Below are 25,064 nucleotides of genomic sequence, written 5' to 3'. Positions count from 1 at the left end.
GGGTTTGAGAATATTGTGCTCAAAATAGAGAATATGGGATTTTAAGATACCAAAGCAGAGCATTTCTGTGGGATGACAAATTTTCGATACCATATGAGAGAAATTACCAGAGAGAAATTAAGTAATGTTTGGCATTAAGGAAACAAAGAAATTGTGAGGTTCAAGTGTGTGGGGGGGTCATCTACAAGGGTACAGACTCTCCGTGTGATGGAAGATGCTGGATGGAAGAACTGTAAACCAAGTTGCAAGATCCTTATTGAAGGCTGGAGAGTGAAAAGGAGGCAGAAAGGGGCCACACCAAGAGGCAGAAAGCATGAAACTAAATATGAAACATGAAGAGATACAATAAAAGGTATAGTCATATTTGTTGAAATACATTTTATTGCTTTGAGAAAAATATCTAATTTTTTCATTGGGACAAGAATTTAAAGAATACTGCTGGCAACAATTATATGGCAATGGCAATAAAGCACAAATAATTATTAATTCCCATTAGAGAAAAGATTCCTGGTGGGTACTATTTTTTTAAAGAAAGCTATTCAGATTTTTCAAACTTGATGATTTATTCTTAAGTGTAAATCATCCTGATATTGTAATGAAATTACTTTCCAGACAACAAATTTGTAGGGAATTTCTCTTTTTTTTTGGCAAGGAAGATACCAGACAACCACCCTAGATTCACTGAGAGCATCTCCCATTCAGAAAGAGAGAGAATAGCTTAGAGTCATTAAAATTAGTCACTACCCCCAGAATCTTATGTGGAGTCATTTCAATTCCTTGGAGGCATCTCTCCTAAATTATTTTTATGGCATTCAAAAAACTAAGGGTTGCATCTCTGAGGAGTATTGGTGGTTTGGTGTGTGGGGAGAGTGAGAATTATTTTGTGTTTTGAGAATTGAACCTTTTTACACTGCTTGAGTGCTAAAGAAAAGATGTCAGTAGTTCTGGTCAGCAGGCATTAAACAAGTCCTACTTAAGTATCTGAGTCCAGATAAGAGATAGTTATATATAAAATAAAATGCTAAATATTAAATGCTGCAACATGCCTGGCCAAACTTCAACAGGCTTGGATCGCTCACTCTCCATCAAAGAACCACATCAATTTGTGCAGACCTGGATAAACACTGGCCTCACACAAAAAAGGAATAACATCCTCTGTGAAACTGTGGAGAACTATGTTGAACTTTGAGGACCAAAAAGTGTAAATCACATCACTTTCTCAAGGCTCACTAAGCAAAAGGCAAGCCAGGATTGCACCCACTCACAATCACCGTGTGGCGCTGCTTTTTACTCTAAAGGCTGGTAGGCCAGAAGAGATCTTTGGTCAGCCCAGCAGACACAACCTATTTGTGAACTCCAATTCACCTAGGTTGGTTTTTTGTTTGTTTAAGTTTTAGATGAAGAAGTCTATCTCTCACAGGGTTGAGTATAGCAGCACATTAGTTATTCTGGCTGGCTTTTCCAATAGCTCCCTGGGTAGCAGACTTATCTGTATCTGGAAAACAGCCAAAATCTAAAGCTCAGAATTTACTTTCAGATCCCCAGGAACTAAGAACACTCTCTGTCAGGCTTACACACTACCAAGTCAACTCTCAAATGGTTGCATTTGGTTATCACTAATTAAGTGCAAGGAGATATTAATGTTTAAAGCTCACAATTATGTTGGTTATAATCAGATCTCTATGTATCTAAATAATAACAAAATAATACTGATATTTTAATTTAAAAACAATACCTTGAAATTTATTTATGATTTTCTGCCCATATTATTGATTTTACTCTTCAACAATGATAGATAATACAAGAATTGTTATTATACCATGGCACTATATCATGGAGCCTGAAAATGTAGACCCTGGACTTAGACAAAGGAGAATCTAAATTTGATGTTTGTTTAACTTCCTTAAGTCTTTTTACAGTCTTAGGGATACACATAAATAACCCAAGTTTCTCCCCATCCCAGCACATTGCAGAATTGCATTTGTATGTCCCTTTGAATTTAGATATGGCCATCTAATTTGCTTTGGCCAGTGAAATATAATAGAAAGTGATATATGTTGTTTCAGGGTAGTAATTAAGAGCCAAGAAAGAATTTTCAATTTCCCTCTGTCCCTCTGCCATGTGGTCCCATTGGCCTGGGCCCCAGAGTGGGGACAACTTGAGGCACACTCAAAACGGAACTGTAGTATGGTCAAAAATTAAATCTTTGCTGTTTTAAGGCAATACAATATTTGGCATTGTTTGTTACAGCAGCATAACCTAGTCCTTCCTCACTGATTTAAAACCTCAGTTTCCTAATTGTAAAATTGTGATATAAATACAACATGCTTAAGATGTTATAAAGTTTAAGTCAGATGACATGTTTCTAAAAACTTAGTACACTTCCATTCACATACTACTTGTAGATCAATAAGAGATATGAAAGAAAAAAGCAGCAAAAAATCAGCTGATATCATCTAGATTTTTAATAATAGAACAAGGTCCTTTTCCCCAAGCAGTCATCTGGAGAGTCTGTAAAATGTTAATCATTAATTCAAATATGCATATTCTGGCTTCCAAATGTAGTCATTTTCACCAATATACATATTAACACTGTGATGACCAAAATTTCCCTTCTATTTGATATGCTTGTCATTTTTCAATAACAAGGTCTAATTGTAGGAAATTAAGTCTACTGACCTAGACTTTACTTTTTCCAAACCAGAGTAGCATTTCCTCATCAAGTATCTTCCAAAATTCTTCATTCAGTCCCATCTTAAAGGATTTTAAGAATATTTCCAGCGAGACACGAATGCAACTAATAAAACTAATAATTAATAAATTAATCCAATTAATGGGAACCACATCAGCCACAACATTGGACAATGTCCTAAATAATAAATTACCCTCTAGTTCTTACATCATAGAATTATTACTACTTACCCAAACTTAAAATAGCATTTCACAAGTTTAGAGTCTGATAGAACATGGGAAAAACATAATTAACCAACAAATGCCTGAATATCTGTTATTTTTTAACATTTTTAGTTGTAGATGAACACCTTTATTTTATTTACTGATTTTTATGTGGTGCTAAGGATTGAACTCAGTGCCTAAAAAATGCAGGCAAGCACTCTACCACTGAGCTACAGCCCCAGACCAGTCTCTTTTATTTTTAAGAGTTGATGTTTGGTTATGCTGAATATTAAAAAGAGAGTTTCTAACCTTTATCACTGCATTAAGATTTTAGTATACCACAAACTAAAACAAGGCGTGTTTTGCTCTGCTCAGGCTGTTATAACAAAAATATCAAGTGGTTTATAAACCTGGGTGGTTTATAAACCACAGAAATTTATTTTTCACAGTTCTGGAAGCTGGGTGGCTACTGATTGTCTGATGAGGCCTCCTGTCCAGTGTATAGATGGCCATCTTTTCACTGTATGCTCACATGCAGAAGTAGAAGGGAGCTTTCTGGTGCTCTTTTATAAGGACACTAGTGACTCTGCCCTCATTCCATAATCACCTCTCAAAAGCCCACCTCCAAACACCATTACTTTAGGGATTAGGCTTTAACATATGAATTTCACAGAGACACAAGCATTCACTCTATAGCAAGGCATAATTTCTGTCCATAAAGATCTTATCATTTCATTAAGAAGATAATATATTAACATAAACTGTTAAGTAAATTAGCAATGCAAGACCTCAAATTCAACATGTTCATAGAATCCCAAATATCCCATACTATATAAAGACCCCAAACCAACTTTTGAAGGCCCTCAGTTGCTCAATAAGCTTATTTTTCAATGAATTAATGAATGATGCTGCCGCCAATCAACAATTTATTTCCACTGAGCAATTGGCATTTATGTAACTGTTTGGCTATTTTACCTCATCTTGCCCATCTTATTTTATAAAAAGGAATGATAATATTAGTTCCATATAATAGTGTAATTCTTATAAATGTAATATAATAGAACAAAACTGGCAAATGTGTACATTTCCAAAATGTGGAAATAATGAAAGTGGTGTATCCATAACCTCACTGGATTTTCAAATGAGGAGGAAGGAAGCAATAAAGATTGAGTATAAAATACTCAAAAAATGCTAAACATGTAGAACCTAAGTATGTGTCTAAACTGTGAGTTGTAAGTAGACCCCTATTCTCATCCTACACAAAACTCAAATCAAAATGGATCAAAGACTTAGGAATTAGACCAGAAAACTTATAACTGCTAGAGGAAAACATAGGGTCAACACTCCATTATATAGGCGCTGGCACTTACTTCCTTGACGAGACCCCAAAAGCGCAAGAAATAAAACTAAGAATCAGTAAGTGGGATGCCATCAAACCAAAAAGCTCCTGCACAACAAAGTAAATAATCAAGAATATGAAGAGAGAGCCTACAGAATGCCATGAAATCTTGGGCAGCTACTCCTCCAATAGGGGATTAATATATAGAATATACAAAGAGCTCAAAAAAACTTAACATCAAAAAAAATAGATAATCAATAAATGAGCAAAAGAACTGAATGGAAACTTCTCAAAAAAAAAAGAACACGAATAGCCAAAAAAATATGTGAAAAAATGTTTAACATCTCTAGTAATCAGGGAAATGCAAATCAAAACTACACTAATATTTCATCTCACTCCAGTTGGAACGGCAATGATCAAGAATACAAACAATAATAAATTCTGTGAGGTTGAGGGGGGAAAGGTACATTTGTACATTGTTGGTGGGACTGAAGACTAGTACAAGCACTCTGGAAAGCAGAGATTTGGAGATTACTCCAAAAACTAGGGATGGAACCATCATACTGACCCAGCTATCCCACACCTTGATATTTTCCCAAAAGATCTAAAATTAGCATACTACAGTGAGAAAGCCACTTCATTTATAGCAGCACAATTCACAGTAGCTAAATTGTGGAATCAACCCAAATGCCTGTCAATAAATGAATGGGTTAAGAAATTATAGTATATATTTACAAGGGAGTTCATAATTTACAATTATGGTATATATTTACTCAGTCATAAAAAAATGAAATTGTGGTCTCTGCCAGTATGGACAGAAGGGGAGAAAATCATGCTAAGTAAAATAAGCCAAACTCAGAAAATCAAAGGTCAAATGTTTTCTCTCATTTGCAGAAGCTAAAGTAAAATAAAGGAAAGACGGGTGGGAAGGACAGGATAACATAAAGAACCAATCAAATATATAATTACAGATGAGTGACTGGAAGTCTAGTGTAGTAGATGAAGAAGAATACGGAGAGGAGAGGGAGGGCAGGAGGGAAAAGGGGGGATCATGAACTGAAATCAATTTCCATGTTTGTATGATTTTGTTGAGACGAACCCAACCACTATGTGTTACTATAAAGCTCTAATTAAAAAATTAAAATAAATAAAATGTGAGCTGTAGTTGGATAGTCTAAATTTCATGGCTGTCTTGAATTGAACCTCCTTTTCCTTTATAACATGAAAATGTATTGTTTTGACTTGCCTATTCAACTCTTATTCACATTTAAAGGAATGCAGTATGATTCTGGTAGAAAATGATCCATGTGTATCAGCTGAGTGCTACAAGAGAATAAGCAATATTGACACCCTAAGGAGGGAGACAAGCTTGTGGACTCTATCATCTAGGAAGGGGGAAGAGGACTGGAGCTGAGGTTTGGAAAATGAAGTACACATTAGATATACAAAGATGAATTGGAAGAAGAAATCATGTGTAAGAAGAATTGCCTATAAAATCTATGAAGACAGAATGCAGTAAGCATGTGAGCACAGACCAGGAAGGAGGCTTATTGATTGAATTTATGTGAGAAAGCAGTAACAAGAAATAAGATTGGAAGGTAAGAACAGAATCAGTTAGGTTCAGATTTTATTCTAAGAGTAATTAGGACCATTGAAGGTTTCTGGGTCAATTGAGCACGCTTTAGAAAATTTCCTCTAGCAGGAATACATAAGGTTGAAGAATTATAGGAAGAGAAAGAAACTGTAGACAAAAACTCAAGATATTAGAAGATATAATAATTAATTTTGTGTCAATTTGACAGCTAAAAGATGCCCAAATAGCTGGTAAAACATTTCTGGGTGTGTCAATGAAAGGGTTTCTGGAAGAGATTAGCTTTTGAATTAGTAGACTAAGGAAAGCAGATTGCCCTCACAAATGTGGATGGGCATCAACCAAACTCTTGAAAACCCAATTACAGCACAAAGACAGAAGAAGGTTAAATTCCCTCTTCTTGTTTGAGTCATCTATCCTGTTCCTGGACATCAACCCCCCAGTTCTCAGGTATTCAGACTTGGACTGGGACTTACACCATTGGCACCCCTGGTTCTTAAGTTTTGGAGCTTGAATTAAAACCACACCACTGGTTTTCTTGGACCTCCAGCTTGCAGATGGCATTTTGTGGCACTTCTTGGCCTCTACAGTCACAGGAATCAACCCCACTTAGTAAATCTTTCTACTCTGCTTCCTGGTTGCTTTCCTCTGCCATGCCATTCTGCCATGATATTCTGCCTCATGTTGGGCTCAGAGCTATAGATCAGTCGTCTATGGATGACCCCAAATAAGTGCTCCCTCCTCTACATTGTTCTCAGATCTTTTTGTCACGGTGACCAAAAAAAGCTGACTAAAACAGAAATTGATGCCAAGAAGTGGAGACATTGCTGTGACTAACCTGACCATGTGATTCAGAAGCATTTGGAGCTGGTTTGCAGGGGGGAGGAATTTGGAAAAGTTTAGAGATGCAAGTTTGAAAACCTTTAGAATGTTGTAAGCAGAGCTTAATGGATGATTGGGGTGAGAACTCAGAAGACCAGAATGGCCAATAGAACTGTGGACAGTAAACACTGGGCTCATGACATTTCAGAGGAGGAGGACTCTACTGGAAATTAGATTAGGGGCCAATTCATGTTATGTTGTGGCAAAGAATTTGTCTACATTTTCCCCATGTGCTGAGACTTTCCATGAGGCTGAATTTAAAGAAGATGGAATAATTATCTGGTGGAAGAAATTTCTAGGCAGCATAGCATTCAAGCAGTGACATGGATATTGCTGGAAGCCTTTAGCCATGTTTACTGTAATAATCAGGAGCAGAAAGCAGAGCAGAAAGATTTTAAAATTTGGCAATTCAGCTTTAAAAGTGTAAGTAAAACTATGGCCAGGGAAGGTGTAGTGGTTAAAGACATTACACCCACTAAAGGAATGCTAAGTACTTTACCCAGAAACAATTTAAAAAGATGGCTTGAGGGAAATTCACGAATTGGCAAAACCATATCCATCTCAGGTTCAAGGATGTTAAAGTCAAAATTCCTTTGAGAAGAGACCACTAGGGTACCCTGTTTGCAGAGGTGTCTAAGAAGTTATTTTCACCAGGCTCAGCTGCCCAGGTACTCAGAGGCTGCTGGAGCCATGTTCCCAGGAAGGTTGGTTACCCTTAAATGGAGGCAGAACTTGGCATTAACCACATGGTGCTTGTTCTGCAGGAATGCAAGATAGTGGAGGTAAGGAGTTGTGGAGGTTTCCATCAAGATTTCAAAGGAAGGCCTGGGAGGTCAGGCAAAATGTAGCAGGGTTAGAGTCCCTGTGGGGTGCCCCCTGAGATGGCGATGCATGAAGAAGTGAGGAGGATGCCAAAACTATAGTAGAAAGTCCCAAGATTAAGAGATGACAGCAATACAGAGCATCTTCTGAGGAAACCTGCAGGAATGAAGCAGAAACAAGTCAAGAGAGAGGCCCTGTGGGCTGCAACCAGGCAAGGCCACAGGGGTGGAGCTACACAAGGCTTTTGGAGAGAACATCATAATGCCATGTGCCCTAGATACTGGATGTGGAGCTACAGGACTTGTTTGTCCAGCCGGATCTCAATCTTGCTTTGGTTTCATCCCCTCTTTCTGTGCTCCTGTTTCTCCCTGGTGGAAAGGAAATGTTTACTCTGCTATTATATATTGGAATGTGTAACTTGCTTTTTGATTTTTACTGTTACAGCTAAGAGTTTGTCTTTCGTCTCAGATGAGATTTTGGACTTGGACTTTGGGACAATGCTGGAAATGTTAACACTATGGGGACTCCTGGAAATAGACTAAATGTATTTTACATTGTGAAATGGGCATAAGCTTTTGGAGGCCAGGGGTAGAATGTTAGGGTTTAGATAAGAGGTGTAATCCCAAGAGCTCATGTGTGAGATAATGCAAGAATTTTTCGAGATGACATTATTGGATTATGAGAGGTATGACCTAATCAGTGGATTAGCCCAAGGATATGGATGAACTGGGTGGTAACTATAGGCAGGTAGAGTGTGGCTGGAGAATGTAGTTCACTGCGGGTGTACCTTTGGAGTTACATTTTGTCCCTGTAACCAGAGCTCTCTTAGCTACCTGGCTGCCCCGTCGTTTCCTTAGCTGCTTTCCTCTACCATACCCTTCTGCCATGATGTTCTGCCTCACCTTAGGCCCAGAGCTATGACGTTGGCCATCTATGGACTGAGGCCGGTAAAAGCATGAGCTCCAAATAAACCTTCCCTCCTCTGTGTTGTTCTTCTTGGATCTTTTGGTCACAGCAATCAAAATCTGACCAAAACAGGAGTCCAGTTTTTTCTTTTTTTCCCCCTCTCTTTCTGTTTTAGTATTTTGGCTACGTGAAGCCATTTTTTAGTTTCTATTTTGTGTGATAATCCATAATGTAGACCATTCTAGTGACTGTGGGAAATGTACGTGTGGGACATATAAGTTTGCTAGGGTTACCATAATAAAACACCACAGACAGGATGGTATAAATGAATAATATTTATTTCTCACATTTATGAAATTAGAAATCCAAGATAAAAATATTAGCAAGTTTAGCTTTTCCTAAGGCCTCTCTCCTTGGCTTCCAGACAACCACCATTTGCTTTGTCCTTACACGGTCTTTCTGCTGTCTGTGTGCATCCCTGGTATCTCTCTCCTTCTTATGAGAATATACCAGTCAATTTGGATTAGGGCCCCAACCTTATGATCTCATTTAACTTTAATGACCTCCTTGCAGACTTTATCTCCAAATTTCTTCACATTGTTTGTAAGGTCTTCAAGATATGAATATTGGGAAGACACAGTTAAGTTCATAAAGGAAGAAACTTCATAGTAGTCTGCTTCATAGGCAGTCATCTCTAAGAGAGTTCTTGAAGGTTAGGGTTCCTCAAAGCATTCATTTTGATACTTTATCTAATGTATGCAATCACATCTACATGCCCACAAACAAATGTGTGTACACATGCAAAATTCTAAAAAGAAAATGTCTGAGAGTAGTATAGAGGTCGAATCAATAATCAGTAAAATCAGTAATCCATAAAATAGAAATTAGGAAAAATTAAAATTATTAGAAACAAAAAATGATTAATAAATTTGAAATTGTATTGTGAGACAAAACATGCAGTTACATAAGATTTTGTATGTTATCTGACATTTATGTTTTCTAAAAGATAAATAGTGAAGCATGAGAAATAAATAAAAACTCATTAAAATCTTTCTCTGTATCTCTATCTATATGCCCTATTGGTTCTGTTTCTTTAGAGAACAGTGATTAATACAGAAGGCTATAGGATGTGTATGAAAAAAAGTAATGAGAATTTGAGCTAATGAAAGAACTGAAAATAAAAAGAAAGACAGTTGTAAGAGTTATCATCAAAGAATAGCCTGTTGGTGCCTGTTGGATGTAATGAGTGAGAAAAAAATCTAATATAGTTTCAAAGATTTGCATCTGAGCAACACTAGAACAGTGCAACTAATGCAATATGGAATTCAGAAGTGGACGCTCAAAGGTGAGAGGAGATGACGGAAGACGAGAAGGGAATAGAAATCACAACATGCTTCAATTTGATTTCCTGGGCTTGAGGCAATGGTGGGATAGTCAGCTTCAGGAATTTCCATATTAGGAAGTTTAAGAACATTCTAAGGACACAGGCCTATTACTAAACCAATAGCAGACTGAGTTCAGTCTGTCTTTAACGCCCGCAGTTACCTTTCTTGAGTTCATCTTCACCCCAGGTGTTCAGGAGTCTCACCTTCCTCAGTTTCTTTCCCCATGCCAGGTATCCCACCTTGGGGACTTATTTAAGCACCCTCCCATGCTCTAGCTAGCCTTCTCCCTAAGAGACTGGCATGTGGTCGCTAAATTCCAGGCTGTTAGAGTGCCTGGTTATCCACAGATAGATCTCTCCAACAGCGTTTGTGGGCCTAGCCTGGAGTCCTCCTGCTCTGCATCCCACAAGGAGATATGGACTTCAGCCATGTTACTACATCATAACCAAGAGTACCCAGGATAGTGCACTGGGCTCACCAGCCAAATTGGCCTCTCTGCTGAGCCAAATCTGCCTGCTCTGGCATGTCTCCCACTCTAGTTAGCAAATCAGGGGACCAACCCTTGGCCCTTTCATGGCCTATGTGATCCTCCAGATTGACAACAGAGAACAAAAAACTGCTGAACACCTACTGTGTCCAAGTATGGGTACCAAATACACTCAAGCTAACAGAGGGACTGGGGAAATTAAAGTTCTTTAGGAAGGCCTTTGGATGTTGCCAGAGGCAGGGGCAGAGTCCCTGAAACTGCTACAATCCATCTTGAGAATAGCAATTCCTAAGAAAGTAGATCTTGGTGAGGTTTGTTTTAGTGATTGTGTGTGTGTGTGTGTGTGTGTGTGTGTGTGTGTGTGTGTGAGAGAGAGAGAGAGAGAGAGAGAGAGAGAGAGAGATCTCTAAAGGTAGATGCACTGAACTAGTAGGATCTACAGAGGATCACAGGCCAAAGTCAGATTATGAATCTGAAAGAATGTAAAATAATCAGGCAAATGTGGAAAGGCACAGAAAAGGTGGGATTCACAAGGAAACTGTAGCTACTAGCATTACAAGCTCTCTGTGTCATACCTTGTGTATAAACTCTGGCCTCCTCAGTGAGCAGGCAGTGAGTGGCAATAGCAGATTGAGTGACCAGTGCCTGGAAACATCTAAATGCTTGTTTATGGTCAGTGACAATGATTGTTCAAAAGGCCTCCCTTTTTATATCAGTATCAGGTCTACCCACCCTCCTTCAATCTCAATTTCATTCTCCAAAATTGTCTGCATTTCAGACCTAGGTTATTAGAAGAGGGCATTATTTAAATCAAGGAATAAAGTACATAGTGAAAAGTGTTGAGCATTGGGAGAAAAAACCTTGGGGCATTAAATTCTACAGGTTCACACATGGAAGGGCAGGTTACATTCTGCTGTTTTGAAGAGGCTTTATTCCCCTGATATACCTTTTATATAGCGTCAGAGTTTCCAAAACACCCTTTATATGACTACTGGAGAATTGCATGTTCAGCATTACCTAATTTGCTCATAAATCTCTTGCCTTTTAATCAGCTAAGTGGCTATCTGCTGAATTTCCCTGATTTATTGATATCTTTTGAGGGCTGAGGATATGTCCAGATACTAAGTGATTCAATGAGGATGAAATGGCACATCACTATAATTATGGTAGAAACGAGAATCGTGACTAAGCATGCAAAACACCTTGTGGAGACAAAAGTAGACAGTTCTCTTTAAAGGGCAGGCTCCAGAGTTGCGGAGAAAACACTACCAAGCTAGTTTTTCCACAAAAATCTTCCCAACAGCTCTCAAAAGAGTAGCATTTGCATTCACCGACTCAGCAGTCCCACAGGAACCATGACCCCTGAGAATATACTGAGCAGGAACCAGATTCTGGATAAACTGAAAAATTTTAAATCTGCATCCTGTTTCTACTTAGCCCCCAAAATCTGTGTGAGCTGCTAAAGGTGTTTCAACTCTTCTGAACCCCCAGTTCTTCAACTGTTAAGCAACAGCAATCTCTGCTGAGGAAATTCATTATACCTTTTTTAAAAGAAAATAGATGTGGAAAAAAAAAGATGCAGGGAAAAAAATACACTTGGGGTCCGGGGTTGTAGCTCAGTGGTAGAGCACTTACCTAGCATATGTGAGGCACTGGTTCGATCCTTAGCACCACATAAAAATAAATAAATAAAAAGGTATCATTTCCATCTACAAATTGAAAAAAATCAAATATGCTAACAGGACAGCATGGTGGTGCTATAAAATGACACTGTTATTTATATCACAATTTCTGGATTGTTACAATTGTTAAAGCGCCACCTGCTGGAAAGGCCACTGATACATATCAATTGGATGAGATGCTGCTATTATCAGGTTAGAATTGTTAACTGTTACCAAAGAAAACCTAATTTCAAAATACAAATAGTGAACATGGCATAGGCAAAGTCCTCTCTTCTTATAGTGCTACCACAGTCCAGTTTCCCAATTTATCACATCTATACAACACTAGGGAACATTCTAGCAACTCTCTCATTCATAGGGGTCTTTTTTAATGCCATGAATATCTATTAAAATTATTGAAAAATCAATATTGTTCTAATAGGCAAAAAGAATTTAGAGAAGACTCTCAGCTTAAAAATGTGGTATTTCAAAAACCTGCATATGCTCTTGATTTTCAAAGGAATCACCACATATTTAAATATTTATTTATTTGTTTGTTTGTAATTTATAGTGCTGGTAATTGAACCACCCAGGCATGCTTTACCACTGAGCTATGTCCCCAGCTCTTTTTTAAATTTTTAAATTTTGAGACAAAGTCTAGCCAGGTTGCCAAGGCTATCCTCAAATCTGAGATATTCCTGGATCAGCCTCCTGAATAACTGAGATTACAGGCATGCACCACTATAACCTGCTCAATGAGTACTTTGTCATAAAAATCTAGCATGGTGGTGTGAACCTATAATTCCATCTACTCAGGATACTAAGCCAAGAGGATCAAAAGTACAAGACCAGTCTGGGCAACTTAGCAAGAGCCTGTCTCAAAAAAAAAAAAAATGTTTTAAAGGGGACGGGCAGGTCTGGGGATATAACTCAGTACAGAGCACTAGCATGGCATGCATGAAACCCTGGACTCAAACCCCTGTACAAAGAAAGAAAGGGGGAAGGGAGAGAGGGAAGAGTTCGGGAAGGCAGTTTTAATAGGTTTCAGAGAATGAAAGTATATTTATTCAAAAAAGTAAAAATCCCATTGTGGCCATTCAGATTCCTACAAACGACCTGTAAGCTCAGTATCAATTTCCCTCAATCCCACAGTAGCCCCCCAAATAGGTATGTCTGCCTTACCTCACAGGAGACATGATTCTAAAAAATTGAATATAAAAGATCTTGAATATATGAAGTCATTTAATGTCCACCAGGGGATTCAGTGAACCTAAGAAAACACACAATAACTATATTTTGTGAATTCAAAATCTTTATTTAGCCCCACTTGTTGTATTATACTTTTATAAAAAAAATTTTTTTACAAACAAAGTTTTCTGAAAGTGTCATTTTGGTGGTTGATATTATACTGATGCTGCTTGTTAACACTTTACATTGAAAAAGAATCATCAAAATCTCATGGCATTACAAACATTTTGGTAGGAAGTAGTGTAGAGCTCTCTATCAACTAATGGAGGCTTCCTAGGCTCTGGGGCATACTATTCTCTGAAAAATCGTTCACTTTATGTTTTCATTTTGATGATAATCTATTTTCTTTACCAGTTATACAAATAAAGTTTTCTCCTTGCTGTGATAATTTGCTGTAAGACTTAGTTTTCTGAGCTGAAACAGTGAAATGAGATCAGTAGGGAATATTTCTGGGATTCATGAGAATTTTTGTTAAAGGATGGTATCCACATATTTGCTCAGGTTTTGAGAAATCTTGGCATATGGTGTAAAGCTGAAAATGTAGAAGTGATGTTCACCGTCACAGACTTTAAGATCACAGTCTGCTCTGGGCCCTGGAATGAAGGAACAAATGTGACCAGTGAGGACCTGGGAATGATGGGGGAGAAATATTTAAAAAGAGAGAGAGCATACAGTTGAGAGAGGGTTCTAGGCTACTACATTCCAGTTTCATGCTTCCATATTATTCATTCTTTTATCTGAGAAGCTCTCAAATGCTGCCCCACCCATTTTCCCACCGTATGCAATCAGTGGCCAGGACTCATCTGTGCCCAAAGGCCACAAGGCCTGTGGATAACTGCCTCAGCAGGACAAAACCCCAAAGTTTCCAACAGAGGAAACCTGTTCCAGAACCGCCCTGGACCATCCCTACTCCTGAGCACTTGGCCCAGGCTGGACAGCCTGCTTTCAGACCCTGCCCAAGGCTGGTTCACTCCTGGGTATTCCCCCATTCTGCTCTCTCACATGTACTTCTGAGTCCACACCTTGTCTCCCTCTCACCCAAAGGTTTTGGTCCTTAACACACAGAAGAAACAGGTCCTAGTCTTGGGTTCTGCTCTATTTTGGTATATCTATTTTTGATACATTGTTCAGTGTTCCTTTCTAAAATCTAACCACTGAATGTAATCCAGTGCTATAGAGGGTTCATTCCGAGCCTTGTAATTTCCCCAAGTGTCTCTCAGCAGTCGGTGGGTTCTGCTTTCTCCTGGTGCTGCACAGGTGTGTGCCATCCTCTCCAGCTACAAGACCGCAGATTGGGTCTCTGGGAGACCACTCTCCTCAAGCTTCAGTCCAAGGTTGTCAATTCCAATGCTGGTGACTGGGGGCACATTGCTCTCCACTGGCTCTGCTGTGCGCGTAGGGGTGGAGCAGTACAGGATAAACCCCACCATGATGACAGTAAAGGACAGGATGTAGAGTCCTGAAAACTGGGAGAAGAAAAGAACAAACAATGCAAAGCGCTCCCGCATATATATATACACCTTTCGTCTATAGTCCTTTGAAGGTTACCTTCTCTTTACCTATTTCTGAAAGTTCTGTAAGAAGAAGCTAAATGCCCCAGACCCTCCCATGTATACTGGTGAATGCACGGGCTATGGAAACACCTGGCACATCAGCCAACTACAGCCTTGCCTCTTTAGGGAAATGGAAACTTGCCTTTCTTTGTGATAATTTAGATGTACCTCACCCTGAAACCAATCAACAAAGTGGAGGAAATAAAAGGCCATGATGAATACCACGAGAGAGCCCATTTCAGATCCTAGACACAGTTTACCATATTGTTATAAAACAGAAGGGCACAGAACCTAAGACAAAATATGGATGCACAGATGTCATATCTACTCAATAACTTCTCAATCTGTGTATCATAATTTGGATCTTTCGTGTCCTCCATAAAGCTCATGAGTTAGTCAATGCAGGAATGTTCAGAGGTGAAATGATTAGGTTATCAGAGCTGTAACCTCACCAGTGGATTAATCCATTTGATGGAATAACAATTTGAATGGACTAGTGGGTGGCAACTGTAGGCAGTGGGGCATGGCTAGAGGAAGTAGGCTACTGGGGGTGTGGCTTTGTACTATATCTTGGGCTCTTTCTTGCTCATGTGTGCATTCTCTCCCTCCCTCTTTCCCCTCTCTCTCGCTCCTCTCCCCCTTCCAGTCTGGAGCCAGCCAACCATGGACAGAATGTCTGAAACCATAATCCCAAAATAAATTTTTCTCCTATAAATTGTTCTTGTCGGGTATTTTGGTCACAAGGATAAAAAGCTGACTAACACATCTTGCTATTTCAATAAATTTCATTTTGTTATACTAGAATGAATTATCCTGTTTCTGTAGGAAATTATTACATAGTAAAATTTATGATGGACTGCACAGATTCAGATTTTTAGAGCTAGAAAGTGACTAAGACACCATTTTTCAAAAGAGTCTGAAGCCCAAAGAGGAGAGTGGGGTGATGACAACCACAAGAATGAACCTGCAGGAGACATTGGCTACCCTCTCTGCTCCCAGAAGGACCAACAGAACTGGAGCCCACTCTGACAGACACACCATAAGAATACAGAGCAGTTTTGGTGACTTCTTCAAATGATCCTTTTTAGGAATAAAAACATCTACCCAGGGCAAAATGCAATACAGACAGAAAGCTAATTCATTGGGTATATATTCCAAAACTGACATCTGACATACCTCCCAAAATTTAAACAAGTTATATTAGGTACCTTGTAAATGTTCTCTTATATGAATTGAAGATCCATACAAAAGTTCAAGTATTAAATAAATTAATAAAATCAATATAAGTGGTTCCCTCTTATCCATGATTTCACCTTCCTTGGTGTCTATTACCCAAGGCAACAAGGATAAGAACGGTACAATAAGACACATTTACATAACTCTTATTACAGTTTATTATTATAATTGTTGTCAGTAGTCATCATTAGGGTTACTGTGCCTAATTTATAAACTTTATCAATAGATAGATAGATAGATAGATAGATATGGGGTTCAGTGCCATTCAGTCAGTTTCAGGTACTCCCTGAAGGTTTTGGAACACACTGTATTTGCTTTTATATTAGCATGACAAATAAAGCACAGAAAGAAAATTACTGAAGACTAATCAAGAATAGTGAAGTAAAAATTATGGAAACTACTACGTGCAGGCGAGGTGGCACATGCCTGCAATCCCAGTGGGTCAGGAAGCTGAGGCAAGAGGATCACAAGTTCAAAGCCAGCCTCAGCAATTTATCGAGGCTCTAAGCAACTCAGAAAGATCCTGTCTCTAAATAAAATACAAAATAGGGCTGGGAATGTGGCTCAGTGGTCGAGTGCCCTTGAGTTCAATCCCTGTACCAAAAATAGAATATTTTTTTAAATTATGGAAACTATGTAGCATAAGTAATGCGTAATTAAATGCCCAGGATTTTTTTTTTCTTGATAGAAGTAGATTCAGTTCATGAATGGTCCTGTTAAACTGATTTTAAAATGAAGAATGGGGGTAGAAGGGCATGTTATGTTATTCAGGTCAGTAGATGTATTGAATTAACTTAGGTTTTATATTATGTCCATTTAAAAAGGGTTTTTAAATAAGGGGATTACAAAAAGAGCAGTAAGAAAACAGAATGGGCAAGGGAAAGGAAAGAGAAAGATTACAGAAAGAGATGAAAAGGAAAGCAAGACACATCCCTAAAGGTAGGTTTGTGAAATAAGTGACCTTCTATGGAACACCATTGGGTTTGACATGCTAATTTTCAAAGATGCTTATTTCCTCTTAATATTAATCTTCATAAAGAACAGAAAGGCCGCAGCTCTCCTCCCAAGGCCTGACAGCCTTCACCAGATTCAATGATGTTTCAGAGCCAGTGACAACATCAAGCTGAGCAGTTGAGTTACCTTCTTACCACTGGCTTTAATTCTTTTTTTTTTTTTTAAAGATAGAGTGAGAGAGGAGAGAGAGAGAGAGAGAATTTTTTAATATTTATTTTTTAGTTTTCGGCGGACACAACATCTTTGTTGGTATGTGGTGCTGAGGATCGAACCCGGGCCGCACGCATGCCAGGCGAGCGCGCTACCGCTTGAGCCACATCCCCAGCCCCTGGCTTTAATTCTTATATCTAGCATTTAGCACGGTGTCAACACATAGCTGGTGTCTAACAGATGCTTGTAGGGGGAACATTGATTCAGAGACTATTAGGGGAAGTTAAAGCTATTTAGAATATCCTAATTTTTTTTTTAAGAGAGAGTCCCACTATGTTGCCTAGGCTGGTCTTGAACTCACAGACTCGAAAAAATCCTCCTGACTCACCCTCCCACGAACCTGGCATGCAACTCTGCACCCAGCTCATTAAACTTTTAAAGTCAGTATTATAAAAAGCAATCACACTCTCCTGTAAAGTGTTCAGAGGTACCTCTGGGGAAAGCTATATAGTTTGTTCAAAACATACCCAATTTGGTTTGGTGGTTTTCAGATGTTCCAAAGAAAAACACTGTATCACTCTTAGGAAGAAGGGTGATGAAATGGAGGCACCTTTATTAGAATAGAGACTGAGGAAGTGTGGTAAGTCTCCTAAACAGAGGTTATGACCCTTTTTCCTTTATACAATTCTACCCTGTGAGTCTGGATCTATACAGGAAGTTTCTGGTAGCCACTTTATTCAACAGGTATTTACTTAAGGTCGATTCCAGAGGAACAGAGTGTTTAAGATCTGACACAGACAAGTGTAAAACTTTTAAACCTCTTTTCAATTGTCTTCTTCAAAAGATCAAAGTTATTTTGGCTATACAATTTTTTAAATTGGTGGTATACTGGGCTTCCTTTAAAAACTGTCTAAAATGCTAGGTGTTTTCATTACTCCCTGAACTTTTTTATACATCTACAATTTAGCCTGAAAATCACTGCAGTCCTGCTCTTTGCTCTGTAAGTCTTGAAATGGCCTTTGGACAAAAGCAATAAAATCTAATCTGAGTTAGGAGTTAGCTACTATACCAGCAGGGACAAAGGACCATAAAACAAAAGAACTGGAGAGGAATATATAGACTGCAAGTTCCCATTCTAAGAATAATACTTTAAAGTCATGTGCCCCAAAAATGACACAAAAGGGGGCTTTTTCAAGGGAGATTGAAGAGCAAATATTTAAGGTCTAATCTTAATTACTTATTATTAAGAGTTTATTAAATAACATATTTGTTAAGATAAAGAGTTTATGACAATGACAAGGGAACTTCCACTTAGAAGTTCTTTCTTTCTTTTTTTAGTTGTAGATGAACACAATAAATTGATTTATTTTTTTTATGTGGTGCTGAGGCTCAAATCCAGTGCCTCACACATGCTAGGCAAGCGCTCTACCACTGAGCCACAACCCCAGTCCTAGAAGTTATTTCTTTAACCTTTGCTCCTTTTTGGACAATATTTTACTTATGATAGGAGAGTAAAAGTTAAGCTACTAGAGATAAATCAATATGTTTGGTTAAAAAAAATTAAACAGCACTGGTGAGACAGGTCATAAATTTTACTTTTGCCCCCAAATGCTTTGTTTGGGTACAGAAGCTACCATGGGCCTGGAAAGGCAGTATGGAAACGCCACCATCCCCTAGTGGCAGTCATGAGAAATGCAACCACAGAACCAAGGAGCAGCTCAGTATCTTAAGAAGTATTTTGTAACCCTTGACAATTCTGGGGGGGGGGGGGGATGGGCCTGTCAGGACCACTTCTCAGATTCACTTTGACATTTGTTACTTTTTTGTGATGCTTCCAATAAACTATAAATACTCCTTCTGTCTTAATTCAGTAATATCTTAACCAAGTCTGCAAAGATAAAATCTGGTTTCTGTCCTCCATCGCTTTGCAAGACAAAGGTTTACAGTTCATAAGCAACAATTTCTGAGAACCCAGTAAGCTTCATGTATCAACAGTTCAGATAAGTATGTGAGTTCATGGCTGGTTCCTGGGAAAGAGCATACATCAGCATAAAGGATTACTATGTGGATACAAAGTTTACTAGAACAAAGAAATATAGCTGCTATTCCTTACTGAAATTAAAATTATCAGGTAACAGCCAACATGGTAACTATCTGCTCCACAATTATGGAGAAAGAGAGCAAGCAGGTCAACCAGCCTCTGTTGTGGGTATGATGCGGGGGGGAAAGCTTCTAAGAGAGCACTTCTCAAAGTGTGATCCAAAGACCTTTGAGGGAAACCCTTGAAGGGAATCTGTAAATTCAAAACTATTTTCACAATGATACTAAGATAATATCTGCCCTTTTCACTTCCACTGTCTTACAAGTGCACAGAGGAATGTTCCAGAGGCTACATGACGTGTAATCACAAGGCTGAATGAAGAAGCAGATGCAAGATTCCAACTGTTTTCTACTAAGCTGAACATTAAACAGATTCTTTGAAAAGTAGATGGGGTAGAAAGAGAAGATGGGAGGGGAGGGGAGGGGGGATAGTAGAGGATAGGAGAGGTAGCAGAATACAACAGTTACTAATAGGGCATTATGTAAAAATGTGGATGTGTAACAGATGTGATTCTGCAATCTGTATTTGGGGTAAAAATGGGAGTTCATAACCCACTTGAACCTAATGTATGAAATATGATATGTCAAGAGCTTTGTAATGTTTTGAACAACCAATAAAAAAAATTAAAAAATTAAAAAAAAAAGATGGGAGAGGAAGGGAGGGGTCATGGGGGTAAAAAAGATGGTGGAATGAGATGTACATCATTATCCTAATTACACATATGAAGACATGAATGGTGTGAATATACTTTGTATACAACCAGAGATATGAAAAATTGTGCTCTATTTGTGTAATATAAATTGCAATGCATTCTGCTGTCATATATAACAAATTAGAATAAAAAATACCTAAAAATGAAAAATAAAATAAAGGTATTGTGTCCATCTACAACTAAAAAAATAAGATATACTAATCTTTAAAACATGTAAATCAATTTCATTTTTAAAAAATCTTAGACAACATAATTTTTCATAAAAATATTTTTTATGCTATTATGTACTATATGAGTTTATTATTTTCTCAATGTGTTAATAAATTAATATTTTTAAATTTCTCAGCTTTAATTTCTAATATGATAAATAATAGGAAATAGTGACTTGGGCCCTCAATTTTTAAGCATTTCAAAGTGTCCTGAGATCAAAAAGTATGGAAAATGCTGCCCTAAGAGTTCTCAAATAGGCTGTGAAGTCAAAAAATATTTACTTATTTGGTTCTCTCTGATGTATGAGACAACATGATGAATTCATTAACTTGATATTCTCATTTTATAAATGAAAATGGGGGGGTGGGAAGTTCAGTGAAAAGAAAATTGGATTGCTAGAAGAGAAAGAAGAGGATGACAACTTAAGATTTGGTCATGACTTCACCACTAACCAGTGGTAAAGCCTTGCTCACTAAGGCTAACCAAGTTAACTACATATAACTTCCCTGGGCCTTTGTTTCCCATCTCTAAAATAAATAATATAATCAGTAATTCTCGAGAGAGAGTGGTCCAGACTGAGGATACAATTTTTTCAAATTACATATTCATTCTCTTGCTTCCCCTGAGGACGCTGATTTATTTCCTCCCACCCTATTCCCCTTGATCATTAGTGCATTTAGCAGAAACTATTAATGATGGGAGTGGGTTATGCTTATGGTGTGCTGTGATGCTCTGGAGACAGAAAAAAATCTGAAAAACCACTGGACTGAACTACCTTTTAGGTCCCTTATGATATAAGATTACTGCCAAAGAGGAACCCATTGCAATCACACACTCGTGATAATGTACCTTTTCCTCTTTCCTTTCCATCAGGTGTTGCAGACTCTGTATCTGCAAAGAGTGAAGAGAAAAGCCCCAAGTGCTCAGTCTAGTTTGCAAGGTCAATAGCATCTCTGGCATTGTTTGGTTATCACCTGGCAACACATATTAGCATTTCCAAAACCTAGTGTTCTTGGATAAATCAAAAACAAAGTGCACTGCATTTCACCCTTTGAAATAACTCCAGAAGGGCGATTCTTATTTGGACCAATTTTCTAATTTGGAAACAAAAGGAGTTAGGCTTGTCCAGTGAAATCCTTGTTAAGAGGATGAGGTTTTATTTTTGGATAGAGAGTTTAAAGAAACCTGCTTAAAGAAACTTCTTTTCCACCAGGTAAGTGTTCTTATTTGAACATGATCTATTTTCTTACCTTATAACCAAACAGAAAGAGTCCAAAGAAAAGGCTGTAGAGATCAGCTGTCAGGATGCCCAAGTTGACAGAGGTGGCACTAGTGACTTTAATCACCAATGGCATGAAGCTGTATAGGCAAAACATACAGAGAGCAAATGCCACAAACAGCAGGGCTGTGGAAAAATGGAATATCTAATATTATGGGGAGAAATCACAAGACAAAGTGGCTTAAGCTTGGCTGCCATATAAAACTCCCTGATCCTTTAACACACTATCTACAAAGCTTCTCCTAATAGTAGTACTGCAAATGCGACTACAAAGTTCTCTGGAAAATAATACCAAAATACCAAGCTGTGATGTAGATGACAAACCTTAAAAATCTAATAGGGTGTTGGATGATGAAGACCATAATATCTTGCTTATAGTGTGACTGAGTTAACAGCTCTTATCATCCTCTGCTATCCTATCTACCCTCCCTAGGCAAATGATTCTGTGATAAAAGGTCAATAAAAACAGACTCAATGTCATGTGTCAAGAGAAATCACTCATTATCTTTTGTTCCTTTTATTTGGTCACTAGGGTATGATTTGTGTAATTGAATTCAGAATAAAGTATTTTTAGAACATCCAAGACAGATATAGATCTTTGTATTTTGTACATCACATTAAATTAAATGCTCCAAGACGGCACGATATAACTATCCTCTTTGGGACAGTGCTAGTCATGTGAATGCTGATCACAATAGCAATGTTTCCGCTTTGTATCTACTTCTTTAACCTTGTGCTATGCTCAGTGCGAATATATACATATATTCATTTTCTCTCTCTTTCTCTCTCTCTCTTTCTCTCTCTCTTTCTCTCTCTCTGTTATTTAATTGAATCAAGTTATTCAAGCATGGTACATAATCTTCAGTGACATTTATGTACTGTTTAACTTCTTTTCACCCATCATTAAATACGGCTCAACTTTGTAATGTTTTGAACAACCAATTAAAAAAAAAATACGGCTCAAATATTTCTTCACTCTCTTAACATTTTCTTCAGTTTTATTTTTGTGCAGACACCTAGCAATGTCAGATGAGAGGAGCAACCAGAGGTGGTGAGTGATTCCAGTTAATGCTTCACAAATTACAACAAGCAGATGGCAACTTTCACACGTTGGAGGACCTAAATACAGATCTAACTGAAAGCTAGTGTGACGAAGTTCAGTCATCAGTCTTGTTCAGAATTCATAGTTTGGTTTTTTTTTTTAAAGCTATTCCTGGAGTTAAAAATTAAAAATTAATTTTATAAGGGTTCATCTACCAATTCTCAGAGAAAACTCAATGTAAATCTCTATCATCAGTGTGATTTTACAAAGACATAAATATTATTAAAATGAAGCATTTGTTTTTTGGTGTGCCTTTTGTCAGTTGGGGATAGAACACGGATAACAAAATTATTATTTATTTACATACCAATTTTCCAGTCCCAATGAATGCTGGCAATATCCTTATATTCCACAATCAATCTAAGATAAAAACAAGAGGTTGCAGAGAGAGCCACATATTAATTTTTACTATTTCTTTTTTTTTAAAGAGAGAGAGAGATGAGATGAGAGAGAGAGAGAGAATTTTTTTTTAATATTTATTTTTTTTTTTAGTTTTCGGCGGACACAACATCTCTGTTGGTATGTGGTGCTGAGGATCGAACCCGGGCCGCACGCATGCCAGGTGAGCGCGCTACCACTTGAGCCACATCCCCAGCCCTAATTTTTACTATTTCATAAGTAGTTTAGTTGCTATACTTCAGCAAAAGTATGTTGACTTTTGAATTTTTCTTAGGAAATAATTATCTTCAATAAAAATGACAAATAATAAAACCAAAGGAGTCCATAAAGATATGTCAAACTCAGCCAGGTACATTGGCACACACCTGTAATCACAGCTGCTCAAAAGCCTGAGGCAGGAGGATTGCAAGTTCAAAGCCAGCCTCAGCAACTTAGCAAGGCCCTAAGCAACTCAGTGAGGCCCTGTCTCTAAATAAAAATATTAAAAAGAGCTGGGGATGTGGCTCAGTGGTTAAGCACCCCTGGGTTCAATTCCTGGTACCCCACCACCACCAAAAAAAAATGATATGTGAGACTCCTTTGCAAGTGTTCTTCAACAGCAGTCAGCTATAGAAGGAAAACATGGCATACTCCTTTCCCTTGAACAAGATTAGAAAGTTAATGTGTTAACATTTTTTCGAAAATAATTTTAAAAGAAAAAGTTCTTACTGGCAAGGCCTCCACAACATTGTAGTCAGGAATCCTATGGAATCCCACATGCGTAAGAAAATAAAACATAATAATATTGATGTTTAACAATCCTCTAACAAATCTTTATCAGCTTTCTATTTCAGAAGTGAATTTGGGCTTAATCGAACATATGAATATTAGTAGTTAGAAAGCAATCTCTGATATATTTGCTTAGTTTGTTCTTAAGAAAAATCTTAGACACTTACAACTGTATGCCACTGATAATTGTTCCAAATAAGCCCACCATTCCTAAAAATTCCTGTCTGCTCAGCTTCTTCACAATGTATTCTTCACACACATTAGAAACGGCATAGAGGGAAGCTCCAAGCAGGACCAAGAGGTCACCAATCAGCACGTCACTCCCTACAGGCAGGCAAAACACAAAGAGGAATATATTGTCAATAAGTGAACTAGGGGTTTACCTGATTCCTGTTCATTTAAGTAAGATTTTTATTTAACCCTGGTTTCTAGAAGTTCATACAATTCTCACTATATGGCAAAGTTTTCATATTTTTACTCCTCAATAACTGGAAAATAATATTATATTCCATAGTATGAGGCCTCAGAAAGTGATTCTATAACTTGACAAATTCATGGAATTTGTGGAAGGGGATATATTAAAAACCACAGGGCAGGAAGCATGGAAATGCTCTTGTCTAAATCTGACACAAAGTCTAAATTTCACCAAAGTCATCTACAGTGACTTTAGATGTCACCAGAAAACACCAAGTCTCATTTTTGATAAAAACAGAAAAACAAGAAGACTCTACAATAGATTTTTCAGTAACTAATCTAAATGTTCATACCAAAAGATGATGATTGCAAATATACAAAGAAACGACTCTCTCATGAGACAAAACCAGAAACTATTTACTGAGAAGGAAAAAAAAAAAAAAAAGAGCAGGGAAGGACTGTGGGCCAGTAGGAACAGGAAGATTGTTTTGTGAAAACAGTTACAAAACACCAGAAACAAGTACAGCTGAAAATGAAATGTAAAAGATAGTTAACCAGGACATGTTTACTGCCTTTGACTGCATCTTTGCAAAACTAAAAGTGCAAACATGAGCAAAACTTTTCTGTGACTGAACCACAAAGAAATAACACACAAGTTCTTACCTGAGTTGTCGTCCCTCCCAGCTAAGATGTCTGCACCAACCATGGTTCCTACCCCCAACAGACAGACAAACACAGCAATGAAGTGGATCACTCTGTATCTTGCACGAAGAACAAACCACGAGAGAGCCATCAACACAGGAATCCCAAAGCAATCCAAAAGCTTCAAGGAAAGAAAAATAAACAGCTTCAAAAGTCTCTCATAAGCTAAAAAATGGCTACTAATAATAGGAAGCAGTATTTCTTGGGC

At 37.9% G+C, this 25,064-nt stretch overlaps 1 protein-coding gene across 1 annotated transcript in view; it reads right to left on the bottom strand.

The window, feature by feature from the left end:
* Positions 1-14,028: 14,028 nt before the first annotated feature.
* SLC35F2 (solute carrier family 35 member F2) overlaps positions 14,029-25,064 on the bottom strand; it is a 57,425-nt gene continuing 46,389 nt past the window's right edge. The window contains exons 4-8 of the mRNA XM_081281133.1: positions 24,818-24,977; positions 23,908-24,064; positions 22,881-22,933; positions 21,443-21,597; positions 14,029-14,682 (exon numbers count right to left, since the gene is read on the bottom strand). Of these exons, the coding sequence (XP_081137259.1) occupies positions 14,494-14,682; positions 21,443-21,597; positions 22,881-22,933; positions 23,908-24,064; positions 24,818-24,977 (714 nt within the window). The 3' untranslated portion in view covers positions 14,029-14,493. The remainder of the gene's footprint in view (positions 14,683-21,442; positions 21,598-22,880; positions 22,934-23,907; positions 24,065-24,817; positions 24,978-25,064) is intronic.

The sequence above is a fragment of the Spermophilus citellus genome, assembly GCF_964194105.1.
Source record: "Spermophilus citellus genome assembly, chromosome: 2".
Taxonomy (NCBI): Eukaryota; Metazoa; Chordata; class Mammalia; order Rodentia; family Sciuridae; genus Spermophilus; species Spermophilus citellus.
The sequence above is the reverse complement of the archived record's forward strand: the minus strand, read 5'-3'. Positions and strand labels throughout refer to the sequence as shown.